We start from the raw sequence: 13,916 nt of genomic DNA, 5'->3' as shown, positions 1-13,916 counted from the left end.
ATAGCCAGTGTTTCAGCTATGGGAACTAAGCTAGCCCAAACAGGACGTCACAAAAGGTGTTGTCTAGCTTGCTGGAGGAGCCGTTCAACCCGCTTTTGTGAGTCTAGGTAAAGGGTAAAGGGACCCCTGACCATTAGGTCCAGTCGTTGTCGACTCTGGGGTTCCAGCGCTCATCTCGCTTTATTGGCCGAGGGAGCCGGCATATGGCTTCCGGGTCATGTGGCCAGCATGATTAAGCTGCTTCTGGCGAACCAGAGCAGCACACGGAAACACCGTTTACCTTCCCACCGAAGCGGTACCTATTTATCTACTTGCACTTTGATGTGCTTTCAAACTTCTAGGTTGGCAGGAGCAGGGACCGAGCAATGGGAGCACACCGTCGCAGGGATTCGAACCGTCGACCTTCTGATCGGCAAGTCCTAGGCTCTGTGGTTTAACCCACCGCGCCACCCGCATCCCCTTTGTGAGTCTAGGCACAACAATTAAGGGTTAGAGAGATTATCCCGGCACGGTTTATACCCAAATACAGGGCCTGACCTTCTGTTTCCAAGGCAAAGGGGCACAGGAACATACGGAGAGCCTTGCAGGATCATGCCAATGGTTCAACTAGTCCAGCAGTATGCTGGTCTCACAGTGGCCAACCAGATGCCTGCAGGAAGCATGCAAAAAGGACCTAACTGCCGCTCTTCCCACCTGTTGCTTCCAGCAACTGCAAGGCTGAAGTTGCAAAACCAAATTCGGCAAAGAAAGCAATGTGCCACAGGATCACCACCGAGGATGCCATTGCTATGCTTTGACCTAGGAAAACGCTGACGAGTGTGATCTAGTCTCGGACAAGGCCCTCTGAAATGGAGCCACACGAGAGCACAGTGGTTATGACAACATTTATTGAAATATAGAAGGCACTTACAATACCAGGGACCTGGGGAAGAGGTGGGGGGGGAGAGAAGCACCAGATGTGCAATCAGAAATCAAAATTACACCAAAAGAAAAGAAAAAAAAGAGATAGCTTTCACTCAGACAGGAAGAGCAACCTTTTCCTGTTGACAGATACAGTACATGGAAATAAACTACCATCAGTCAACTACGGGTCAAGAGAATTAAGACTTTTATAGAGATATAGAGATATAAAAAGATAAAAATGTGTTGTTTTTTTTAATTCGCTTGTTTTTTTAGAAAAGGAGAAAAGAAAAGAAAGACTTCTTTAAACACACAACCGTAAAAGGAATCACGAGTGAGTGGTTCAGGCCCCTCTCAGTTTCTGCATTGCAAGAGGTCTTGGTACATTTCAATGAGGTGGTTCGCCTCCCTCTGGCCAGAAAGCAAAGCACCATGGGTAGTGGAATAATACTTCCTGTGGGTGGCCTCGCCCGAAAACATCACCTGCATAGGCTGGAGATCCAGGGAGGGAGGGAGGGAGGGGAGAGGTTGGGGAAGGAGGAGAGAACAGACGTCAGGAAAAGGTATTTGGAGAGATAACAATGTCAGGGGGAGGCAAGGACTGGACACAGGCAAAAACACACACGGAACGGCATGGATGCTGGCGCTTCTCCATTCATGCAATAAAGGTCTTTCATGAGATGTGCAGAGCCAAAGGCGTCTTGAAAGAGAACAGCCCTTTGCAGATACAGTGGTGCCTCGCGAGACGAAATTAATTCATTCTGCGAGTTTTTTCGTCTTGTGAATTTTTCATCTTGCGAAGCACGGTTTCCCATAGGAAATGCATTGACGGTTTCCCATAGGAATGCATTGACGGTTTTAAGAAAAAGGCGCAAGATGTTTTCGTCTTGCAAAGCAAGCCCATAGGGAAATTCGTCTTGCGAAGCAACTCAAAAAACAAAAAACTCTTTCGTCTTGCGAGGCATTTGTCTAGCGAGGCACCACTGTACATACACAAACACAAATTTACCATGTTCTGTGAACACATGGTGTGTGGGGGGGGGTTTTGGGGGGGGAGACCTGAACACATTGGGCAAAGGATACTACTGCCTGAGTGGGGTGTGTTGAACTTTTCAAATTCCAAAAACGAGGGGTGTAAAAATAAACACTGTAACATGACGCAGGAAGTCCAAAGAGGTTTTGGTTGAATTAAAATTTGAGTAAAACGTGTGGGAAATTGCATAGAAAATCAGGGTGGATAAAACCAAAGATTTTTTTTTGAAAAAAAATCTATTTAATTTTTTTTAATTTAAATCGGATTTTTAAAATGAAATGCTTTTGGAGGAAAAATCTTTCTAAAGATAGTTTTCTACTTAAGTTACATTATAGTCCAAAGGCTATTCATCAGGAAATAAGGATTTGTTTTAAGTTCTGCATGTGTGCTAAAACTCAATCAAAGTTTTGTTTTTAAACTGTTTAACCACATCAGTTAACAAACACGGATACATACGCTATAATGTTATTGCTTTAGTTAAATGAATTGTTTAAATTGTTATTAAGGAAATGATTATTTTTCTCCTTCCAAGAAAGTACAGCAGAAAAGTTGTCCAAATATAAAGAGTTAACTTATTAAACCTTAATTACTACAACTACTACACACTGCCCTGATAGTTTATAATATGGCTGCATAAAAATACTATCTTAAATAAATGCTATGAAGACAGCTTAGCCCAGCGGTTCCATCGACCAACGCGTAGCTTGGATCCTGCAATCGCCCTCGCATGTTCTTTGGGGCTAAGATTTAGGGACTGGAGGATCCGGCCTACAATTCTCAAGCCGTTTTAAATGCTAACTAGAAAGGATTTACGTCAATTAATTCGTTTAATATTGGCAACAGGACAGAAAGTGACTGTTTGCCCTTGGTCCTTACTACTGCACCCCAGACAAAAAAAATTGCACTCTTCCTAGTTTTAATAATTCGTTGCGGATTTTTTCCTACCCAACGGCCCCGTTTTTCAAATGAGCGTACTTTCAAGGGGTTCGTTTCCGGGATAATACTTACAACCGTCTTGGAGCTCTCGGTATAAGGCAGTGGCTTTGCGAGTTTCTCCACGTCCGCTCCGCTAGACCCAACTTGAGTGTAGGAATAGGAGCCGCGGAAGTAAGGGTTGCTGCCCCACGAGGATCGCAAGATCCGCCGAGGTTTCGGAATGTCCGGATTCCCTAGACCGAAAGAGAAGGCGCAAAGTCGTAAGGGGAAGAGGCCTGGAAAAATAATCCAAGTTCAGCTAACCAGATACATATTGCATGGCCCTGTGAAAATGCGCACACACTTCACTGACAGTGACTCCTGGTGGTTCAGATAAACATTGAATGGATTAATTGAAAGAGTCGTGTTCTGGAGGAAATCAGTGTACTGCAATCCATGTTTCTAGTATGAGTTTTTATCTTGGGTTAGAGTATGGAGGGACTGGACTGTAGCAGGTGCAGTCTCTGCCATCTCCTGTTTCAGGGTTTTTCTTGGGGTTGAGACTTAGTTTCAAAGGTGCCACCTTGATTACGTTCTTGTATTTTTATCACCCGTCTATCTCAGGAGACAACAGAGGGGTGCACCTTTGGGGGTGAAGTAAAACTTTTGGGCTCTTTTTTTGGCTGGTGCAGAAATTCAGTTCTCTTGTCAAGTGATACGCTGAGCTCCATGCACCCACTAAAGTAGGCAGACAGTGGCAGGACCTTATTGGACTTATTGGACCGGGGACTGCACATCTTAAGACTGGCAGTAGCTGACCAGTGAGACACGATGATCTCTCCCACCGACAAAGACAACCTGAGGCGCTCGTCCCTTACACCAATCAAGTTGAGTTTTCAACTCTCGGATTGTTTTCGCTGTGTTTGCAGCAGCAAAGTGTTATGCTTAGACTTTATTGTGAATTATCAGTGCACTGCTTAATTTTATTGTCCGTTGATTAACATGAGATTAATCTATTGTTTATATGACTATTTAAGTTTTGTTCCAACTCCAGAAAGGAATACAGTGGTACCTCGGGTTACAGAAGCTTCAGGTTACAGACGCTTCAGGTTACAGACTCCGCTAACCCAGAAATAGTACCTCGGGTTAAGAACTTTGCTTCAGGATGAGAACAGAAATTGTACTCCAGCGGCTCGGCAGCAGCGGGAGGCCCCATTAGCTAAAGTGGTGCTTCAGGTTAAGAACAGTTTCAGGTTAAGAACGGACCTCCAGAACAAATTAAGTACTTAACCCAAGGTACCACTGTATAGGAAACTGCATTCTATCAGGTCAGACCAGCAGCTGTCCAGGTTTCCAGGTAGGAGACATTCGCAGTCCTGCTAGGAGGTGCTGGTGACTGAAGCTGGATGTTGCAAAGCAGATGTTCTATCTCTGAACTACAGCCTTTTCCTCAGATGAGCCCCACTCTGCAATGGAACAGGAGATCACCACACTCAAAGATGGGTGGCCTGCTGGCAACCACATTTGTGGCAACTGATTATTGACCTCAGACCAAAGGTGTGGCTCAATTCCAATGCTGAAGCCGTCTGAGTACTATCACAGAAGACCAGCAACGTGGAAAGATCAAAAGGAGAGCTGGGATTTTAGCATGGCTAAAATCATCCTCAGGAACACAGTTGCACCCGTGAGCACCTGAATGGTTGGGCAGCAGCCAGAAGATACAGCAATCCTGTGAATTTGAAAGCTTCTGGCTCCCCTGAAATCCAGGCACCTAACATCCGAGGGCTTAGCCGACAAAGGCTGTGTACAAGAAACTGAGTTGTTTTGAATGAGGCACCACTTTAATCAGGTTTACAAAGAGCCGCAGTTGTCAATGCCTCGTAGGCTGCCTGAAGTTCGGGGTGTTTGGACAGCAAATCCAAATAATCCATTATGCTAACATGTGGGGGAAATCAAAGTCCCCCTAAATAAATAGTTTCTGGGATGAAAGGGGCACCAAGCAAAAGTGATCACGAATGGAAAAGATGACAGAGTCTAGCTCTGACCCTGTCCGCAGGCGAAGTTCATGGGATAATTTTCCCAGGAGGAGCCATGGCAGCATTTTCCAAGCTGCGCACCAGGGTCCTCTGAAATTTACCAAGAGTCCTAAGTAATGAGAAGATCAATAATGACGAACCAAGGCAGAACTCAATTGCAGAGCTTCGCACACCTGCAATTAGTACCACCCCTTTAGGCTGAGACATATGTTTGCCTAAGGCAACCCATTAAGTGTGTAGAAAAGCTAAAATCTGAGCATGACACATTAACCCACATCCTTATTTTACCATGGTCGCATCCACACCAGACCTTTAAAGCAGTCCCGTGCCACTTCAATAATCATGGCTCCCCTGGGAACTGTGGTTCGTGAAGGATGCTGAGAGTTGCTAGGAGAACCCTCACAGAGCTGCAATCCTCAGCATCCTTAGTAAACTACACTTCCCATGATTCTCTGGGAAAGTCACGACGGCTTTAAATGCGTTGCCTACCATCCCACCTGGCCCAGACCTTTCCACTCTCCAGACCCAAACACAAAGGCAGTGGGGGCAGCCGCAGACCTGTAAATTTACGCAGCATCTCAGTGCAAGTCTCTGCTACGGTTTCATCGTCACATTTCTCCATGATCAGGGCCTCCTCCCCGCAGATCCAGCCGCTCAGCACGTGGCCGTAGCGCTCGGGCGGGTAGAGGACGTCGAAGCTGCAGATCTTCTTGTACCACATCCCCTCGGGGTAGGTGAGGCTCTCAGCCTCGGCCTCGTCCTCCCACACGAACTGGATGCTGTTGCACTCGGGGCTCCAGAAGGGCTCCTCAAACTCCAGGAAGATCTTGTCCGTGGTGCTGATGCCCAGCTTCTGGATGGCCATCACCTTCTCCTCGGGCAGCCGGGGGTGGAACATGTTCTCGTGGTGCTTCTTCAGCACCCCCAGAGACACCGTCACGATGACGTGGTCGGCCAGGATGAACTCGCAGTCCTCGCACTCCACGCAGACGTGGTAGCCCACGTCTCGCTCCCCCGTGCGGTCGCTGTTGTGGTCGGCCACCCCCTCGATCTCCTTGCTGACCGACTGGTTCCAGTAGATGCACTTGACCGGCTTGTTCAGCTGGATGACCGACTCTGGGATGGCGCGGGAGAGGATCTCCACAATCTTCATGAAGCCACATGGGATGATGTGGTGGGCCCCGGGGATTTCGGTCCACTCCCCGAATTCGCTGAGCGACACCTCGTCCATGCTGTGGGAGCTGCTCTCGCAACTCTCCACCTAGGGAAAAGCAGGCAGAGAAGAAGGGCTTTCACATGGGGGCTGTTTTTCTCCTAGTGCGGCTTACAACAGAAAATCACAACAGAAAAAACACAAAATTCATAACAGGAATAAAGACAAGGACAAAGGGTTCTGTCTTGGGCCCGGTCTTATTCAACATCTTTATCAACGACTTGGATGATGGACTCAAGGGCATCCTGATTAAATTTGCAGATGACACCAAACTGGGAGGGGTGGCTAACACCCCAGAGGACAGGATCACACTTCAAAACGACCTTGACAGATTAGAGAACTGGGCCAAAACAAACAAGATTAACTTTAACAGGGAGAAATGTAAAGTACTGCACTTGGGCAAAAAAAATGAGAGGCACAAATACAAGATGGGTGACACCTGGCTTGAGAGCAGTACATGTGAAAAGGATCTAGGAGTCTTGGTTGACCACAAACTTGACATGAGCCAACAGTGTGACGCGGCAGCTAAAAAAGCCAATGCAATTCTGGGCTGCATCAATAGGAGTATAGCATCTAGATCAAGGGAAGTAATAGTGCCACTGTATTCTGCTCTGGTCAGACCTCTCCTGGAGTACTGTGTCCAGTTCTGGGCACCACAGTTCAAGAAGGACACTGACAAACTGGAACGTGTCCAGAGGAGGGCAACCAAAATGGTCAAAGGCCTGGAAACGATGCCTTATGAGGAACGGCTAAGGGAGCTGGGCATGTTTAGCCTGGAGAAGAGGAGGTGAAGGGGTGATATGATAGCCATGTTCAAATATATAAAAGGATGTCACATAGAGGAGGGAGAAAGGTTGTTTTCTACTGCTCCAGAGAAGCAGACACGGAGCAATGGATCCAAACTACAAGAAGATTCCACCTAAACATTAGGAAGAACTTCCTGACAGTAAGAGCTGTTCGACAGTGGAATTTGCTGCCAAGGAGTGTGGTGGAGTCTCCTTCTTTGGAGGTCTTTTAGCAGAGGCTTGACAACCATATGTCAGGAGTGCTCTGATGGTGTTTCCTGCTTGGCAGGGGGTTGGACTCGATGGCCCTTGTGGTCTATTCCAACTCTATGATTCTATGATTCTAACCCAGTAACTCCTCTGTCCAACAACAGATTTTAAAAGGGCAATGAATGTGAATCAGGAAACGCCTGGTTAAAGAGAAACATTTTCACCTGGCACCTAAAGGTGTATAATGAAGGCACCAGTCAAACCGCCCCGGGCAGAGAATTCCACAAATGGGTTTTGAAAATCTCAGCCACATGCCAACTTGCTATTGCCAGCCTATGCTATATGGTGCTGCAACGTCTCAAGCAAACCCCCACCATCGCTGTCCATACCTTAAGGTATTGCTGGATCATGGCAAGTTTCAGCCTCCTGATCGTCTCCGAGTCGTCCGGATCAGCTTTGATGCGCTTGCGCACGACATCTCGCGTGAAGACGCCCACGCTGTTCTTGCTCTCGGCATTGACTGGTTTACCACTCTGGAAGAACTCCTGAGTCAGGTTATAGACCTGTCTCAAGACAGGGAGAGGGGACACACAAAGGGGGTTAACAACACCATACGTCCAGACATGGTGGGAATGCAAACTGCACAGCTGTTTCAGGAAATGGTTGTTGGAAAAGTTTCTTTTATTATGGGACAAGTGTATTAAATATGCTTATAGGTTAGCGGAAGAACCTACTAGTCATGGACATACAAATATTTTCCATGTTTGCAGCTAGGAATATATTAACACAACATTGTAAAACGGCTACATTAGCAAGGAAAGCAATGCGTCAGATGTGTTGTGTGTTCCACGGCTACCTTAGAGCAAACCAGACACTAAAAACAGTATTAAATGTAAGTCCAACTGATGAATGCCTGCTTTTGCTTGTGCAGATAGAGTCGTACCTTGGAAGTGGAATAATTTGCGAGTAAAACATTTTGGCTCCCAAACACATCAAACCCGGAAGTGATTGTTCCAGTTTGCGAACATTCTTTGGAACCCAAACTTGGTTTCCGAACGCTTTGGAAGTTGAACGGACTTCCGGAATGGATTCTGTTCAACTTCCAAGGTATGACTGTATAAACTATTTGCCTGGGATTTAGAGGAAACCCAGGGGAAACTGCACATTTACCTTGTAACATAAATACTAATTATACAAAATACTTTGCATCTATATAGTGCTTCCTTGAGTGGTGTTGTTGTTTTCTTTATACCCCAGCCACTCTGGGCGGCTTTCAGCATATATAAAACACAGTAAAACACCAAACATTAAAAGCTTCCCTGAACAGGGCTGCCTTCAGATGTCTTCTGAAAGTCTGGTAGTTGTTTTTCTCTTTGACATCTGGTGGGAGGGCGTTCCACAGGGCGGGCGCCACTACTGAGAAGGCCCTCTGCCTGGTTCCCTGCAACTTTGCTTCTCCCAGGGAGGGAACCGCCAGAAGAAACTCAAAAGAGTTTCACATATTTAATCCCAAATTGACACCGTAGAAGCTCCATCCCACCCTATAACAACCCATCCTTCAGGCTAACTGGGCCGCAGAAGCAAATGCAATCTTTTAAAAGCAGCAACGCAGCCCAGACTGGGCCATTTTAGCTCAAACAGTGTTGCAATTCTAAACACTCTGGGCATTTTCCATGGACAGAGTTCTTGCCATCCCGATTCGCTCTCCACATGAAACTAGCCACCGGAACATGGATAATAAGCTCTGTGTCAACATGCATGGTAAGCAGAGAGGGAAAAACAACCTTTGATGGCCAGTAATTCGAGGGAACTAATCAGCCAAGGCGGGCGATGTGACCTTGGTCACGTAGCTACAGAAACATGATCAAGGGCCTGGTATTTCCAACTAGAGGCTGGGCACCCAGCTTCCTCCTCCCACTGCATTAAATGGAACTGGGGGATTTCACCGGGGACCACCCCTCTTGCTTTGGGGAGGTCAGAACCCCTGGCTTACACGAAGATATCAAAGTCGTTGCAACCCTTGGCTTCAGCAGAACGCCAGGCAGCTTGCATAAGCCGCTCGCTGGCCGTAAGCAGATTGCACGTTCACAAGAAGAGCAAAACCACATTAAAATACATTAAGTAACTGGGCAGAGCCTCAATTAGCCACAGCCTGTTTTTGACTGCCCTTCCCTTTTCCTTTTGTACAAAAAGGGCCCACTTTTTAAAACTTCAAACACTCATCTGAACCAATTGCTGAAGAACCCCAAGAGGAGGGAGTAGGGGTAGAGCTTAAGTCAGCTGCATGACCCTAATTCCCTGCATTTTGAGTGGCGCTAGGAATGTTCTAAGAGGATCTAACTAATACATCTCCAAAGTAGCCCCCATAGCTTTTCACAGGCAGGCTCAGTGCTGGAAACCTCTAACGCAGGAGCCCTGGGCAGACTTAGAATCATAGAATAGAATCATAGAGTTGGAAGAGACCACAAGGGCCATCGAGTCCAACCCCCTGCCAAGCAGGAAACACCATCAGAGCACTCCTGACATATGGTTGTCAAGCCTCTGCTTAAAGACCTCCAAAGAAGGAGACTCCACCACACTCCTTGGCAGCAAATTCCACTGTCGAACAGCTCTTACTGTCAGGAAGTTCTTCCTAATGTTGAGGTGGAATCTTCTTTCTTGTAGTTTGGATCCATTGCTCCGTGTCCGCTTCTCTGGAGCAGCAGAAAACAACCTTTCTCCCTCCTCTAGGTGACATCCTTTTATATATTTGAACATGGCTATCATATCACCCCTTAACCTCCTCTTCTCCAGGCTAAACATGCCCAGCTCCCTTAGCCGTTCCTCATAAGGCATCGTTTCCAGGCCTTTGAGACTTACATGGGAGGGAGAAGCACAGAACTCAGAGGGGCTTCCTTCTGAGTAAACACACATAGGACTGTGGAGCACAGAACTGTAGAGCTGGAAGGGACCACGAGGGTCAATGCAGGAATCTTTTGCCCAACGTGGGACCCAACACACACATATATGAGAAACCGTCGGGTGAAAAGGACAGATATCAAGTCTGGCTCACGGTACAGGGCTTGACCACTTCATGTTATTTTAAGTATGTTTCCAAGCACAATTCAAAGAGTTGGTGCTGACCTTTGAATCCCTAAACGGCCTCAGCCCAGTATACCTGAAGGAGCTTCTCCACCCCCATCGTTCAGCCCAGACACTGAGGTCCAGCTCCGAGGGCCTTCTGGTTGTTCCCTCGCGGCGAGAAGTGAGGTTGCAGGGAACCAGGCAGAGGGCCTTCTCAGTAGTGGTGCCCGCCCTGTGGAACACCCTCCCAGCAGATGTCAAGGAAATAAACAACTATTTTACTTTTAAAAGAACTATTTTGCATATATATATATGTGGCCCTCCCTGTCTCCTATAACTTTCAGCCACTGGTGTTCAGAAGCAACGCTGCCTCCAGCTGTGGAGAGACAGCATAGCTATTTGGTGTGATTCCAAATGCTCCTTTCCCCCTTTCACATGCACAGGCAGCAAAGCGCCAATTTATGAGTGATGGAGCTCATGAACTGTCTCTCCCTAGGTGGCCTCATGCACGTCTCAACCTCTCTACCTAATCCACTTTCTCGAGGACCCAGAGAGGATAAAATGAGACAAAGCACAGCAAAGCAGATTTGCACGAGTCAAGAAACAGGACCTCAGAAAACCCTGAAACTTGGACAGGAGGGGTGTCAGGTGGGGGCTGGAACTGTGGCTGGCCAAAGGAGTATCCAAAAGAGAAACCCACCAGGCCAGCGGAGACAAACTTAAGAGCCACAGTCCAAAGTGGGTCATGACGGATTGCTAGGGTCACCAGACTTTCTTGCGCCTGTACGAACAACTGCAGGCTGGAGACCACAGATGCACCTTTCCCTGTTTATATGTTTGTTTTGCAACAGGGAAAAGCTTAAATAACAACAACAACAACAATAACAACAACAATTGCAAGCTGGAGAATCTGTTGCGGACACCACACAAACTGCAGCAGTGTACAACCACACACCCGCGTTTTCCCTCCCCGCACGCAAAATGACAATTAAGTGGGGTGCAAGAAGTGAAATAGGCCTGGAAAAATGTGCTTTTGCTCTCGTCCACTCTTAAGTGGAGTGAGACGCGGGTGGCGCTGTGGGTTAAACCACAGAGCCTAGGACCTGCCAATCAGAAGGTCGGCGGTTTGAATCCCCGCGACGGGGTGAGCTCCCGTTGCTCGGTCCCTGCTCCTGCCAACCTAGCAGTTCGAAAGCACGTCAAAGTGCAAGTAGATAAATAGGTACCGCTCCGGCGGGAAGGTAAACAGCGATTCCATGTGCTGCTCTGGTTCGCCAGAAGCGGCTTAGTCATGCTGGCCACATGACCCGGAAGCTGTACGCCGGCTCCCTCAGTCAATAAAGCGAGATGAGCGCTGCAACCCCAGAGTTGGCCACGACTGGACCTAATGGTCAGGGGTCCCTTTAACTGGGGATGGGGGTAGGACATAACTGTCCTGTAGAGCATAGCTGGGGAGGCAAGAGTTAACTTTCTAACGGCAGTTGCAGTTTCCAGGAAGATCCCTCTGTCTTACACACACACACACACACACACACACACACACACACTGCAAAGATTAGGCTAAAAAAAAGACCTTCTGTTGGCTTCAGTATAAGGCGAGCCACCCAGTTAATTGAGGGGAGACACAAACTGCAAAGGGAAGTGGGAAGGAAAGAGTTAACTCCCCCCCCAGCTGAGACACACACCAGCAGCAGGGGAGAAAATGCCTCTCCCTGATTGTTATTAGACCTGAAAGAAGCCTTCTCTTGCAGTCAATTCAAAGCTTCTTTGGCTTCAAATTGTGGCTGGGAGTGGGGTCACCATTTCTGGCCCACTGGGTCAGTTTTTTTGTCGGGGGGGGGGGGAATCCCAAAACGACCCATTCCCTCATCCCTCTGCCATCAATACACTTTAGAAAAGCCTTTTGTTGATAGCAGGAAGCTTTGCTCAAGCATAATTTCAGCAGGGGGGGGGGTATTACATGCAGATGTGTCCCTGTGGGGGGAACACACCTCAGCGACCCCTTCTTTGAAAAGCTCCCTGGTCAACCCTGAAACCGTGCAAACAGCTCTAACGAGTGGGTCCGTGCTGCCTACAAATTTGCTTTAGGAACTCATCGGCGACAAACCTCGTTGTATAAATCACTGAATTCTTCAACCACATCTTTCGGGATCCTTTGACCGTTGTTGGTGAGGTGATAAGCCACCCCATTCTTGGAGTACAGGCTGATGCGGCCCACACTCCTCTCGCCGTCTGTCGTCTCTTCGAGTAAGCCATTATCTTCTGCTAGATGATAGATGGGGTTTCCATTGGAACCGTGGATCCACGTAGCTCCCAGTTCAAAAGTAGCGTTTTCTATGGAGAGGGGGAGAGAAGGAAGTCGTCCCACGTTAGGATTCTTGAATAATAATAAATAATAATAATAATAATAATTTATTTATACCCCGCCCATCTGGCTGCGTTTCCCCAGCCACTCTGGGCAGCTTCCAACAAAATATTAAAATACAATAACCTGTTAAACATTAAAAGCTTCCCTAAACAGGGCTGCCTTCAGATGTCTTCTGAAAGTCTGGTAGTTGTTTTTCTCTTTGACATCTGGTGGGAGGGCGTTCCACAGGGCGGGCGCCACCACCGAGAAGGCCCTCTGCCTGGTTCCCTGTAACTTGGCTTCTCGCAGCGAGGAAACCACCAGAAGGCCCTCGGCACTGGACCTCAGTGTCCGGGCTGAACAATGGAGGTGGAGACACTCCTTCAGGTAAAGGCAAAGCCAAGGGCTGTCATGGAAAACCAGCTGCATACAGAGATGGTCCCCACGTCCTCCCATTGACCAATACTAGCCTTTGCCATAAGGACCTAAGAAGAGCCTGGCTGGATCAGGCCTACGGCCCATCTAGTCCAGCATCCTGTTCTCACAGTGTGGGAACAGTTGCCTATGGGAAACCAGCAAACAGGATTTGAACCCAGAGCCCTCTCCCTTCCACAGAGCACTGCTGACTCCCATCCTGGCTAGCAGCCATCAATAGCCCTCTCTTCCTCCGTGAATTTGTCTAATCCTCTTTTAAAGCCCTCCAAGTTGGTTACCACGCCTGTCTCTTCGGGAAGCAAGTTCCACAGTTTAATTACGAGAACAAGTACATTTTATCCATCCTGAATCTGCCAACACTCAAGTTTTCTCGGATGTCCGTAAGTTCTAGTGTCTTGAGAAAGGAAGAAAAGCTTTTCTCTATCCACTAGCTGCTGGATAGCTCAGTTGGTAGACCATGAGACTCTCTCATTATTATTATTATTATTATTATTATTATTATTATTATTATTATTATTATACCGCCCTATACCTGGGAGTCTCAGGTCAGTTCACAGAATAAATTCAAGTTATAAAACCACGAAATACATAATGAAAATAAAACAACCCAATAGCGCCCCCCCAAAAGAAAACACGTTTTAAAAGGGCATAGGATGTAAAACAGATCAACTAAAGACTTGATTAAAAAGGAAAGTTTTTGCTTGGCACCTAAAGGTGTATAATGAAGGGGTCAGGTGAACCTCCCTGGGAAGAGCATTCCTCAGACGGGGAGCCACTGCAGAGAAGGCCCTGTTCTTGTGTTGCCACCCTCCGGACCTCTCGAGGAGGAGGCACACAAAGAAGGGCCTCAGAAGATGATCTCAGGATCTGGGTAGGTTCATATGGAAAGAAGAGGTCCTTGAGGTATTGGGGTCCTGAGCTGTTTAAGCCTTCATAGGTCAAAACCAGCACTTTGAATTGGGCCCGGAAACTAATTGGT

General features: G+C 47.4%; 1 protein-coding gene across 4 annotated transcripts in view; it reads right to left on the bottom strand.

Annotated features, from left to right (window-relative positions):
* Positions 1–869: 869 nt before the first annotated feature.
* Positions 870–13,916, bottom strand: part of SMOX (spermine oxidase) — a 48,391-nt gene continuing 35,344 nt past the window's right edge. For 2 of the 4 annotated variants that reach the window (XM_083398466.1, XM_083398467.1), the window contains exons 3-7: positions 12,263–12,489; positions 7,482–7,655; positions 5,443–6,145; positions 2,942–3,102; positions 870–1,392 (exon numbers count right to left, since the gene is read on the bottom strand). In XM_083398466.1, coding sequence (XP_083254592.1) covers positions 1,255–1,392; positions 2,942–3,102; positions 5,443–6,145; positions 7,482–7,655; positions 12,263–12,489 — 1,403 coding nt within the window. In that variant the 3' untranslated portion in view covers positions 870–1,254. Of the gene's footprint in view, positions 1,393–2,941; positions 3,103–5,442; positions 6,146–7,481; positions 7,660–12,262; positions 12,490–13,916 lie in introns of all 4 variants that reach the window. The other 2 variants (XM_083398468.1, XM_083398469.1) reach the window with 2 other exon arrangements.

Source organism: Podarcis tiliguerta (assembly GCF_965153285.1).
Source record: "Podarcis tiliguerta genome assembly, chromosome: 9".
Lineage (NCBI taxonomy): Eukaryota > Metazoa > Chordata > Lepidosauria > Squamata > Lacertidae > Podarcis > Podarcis tiliguerta.
Note: the sequence above shows the minus strand (reverse complement) of the source record. Positions and strands in the feature narration are given on the sequence as shown.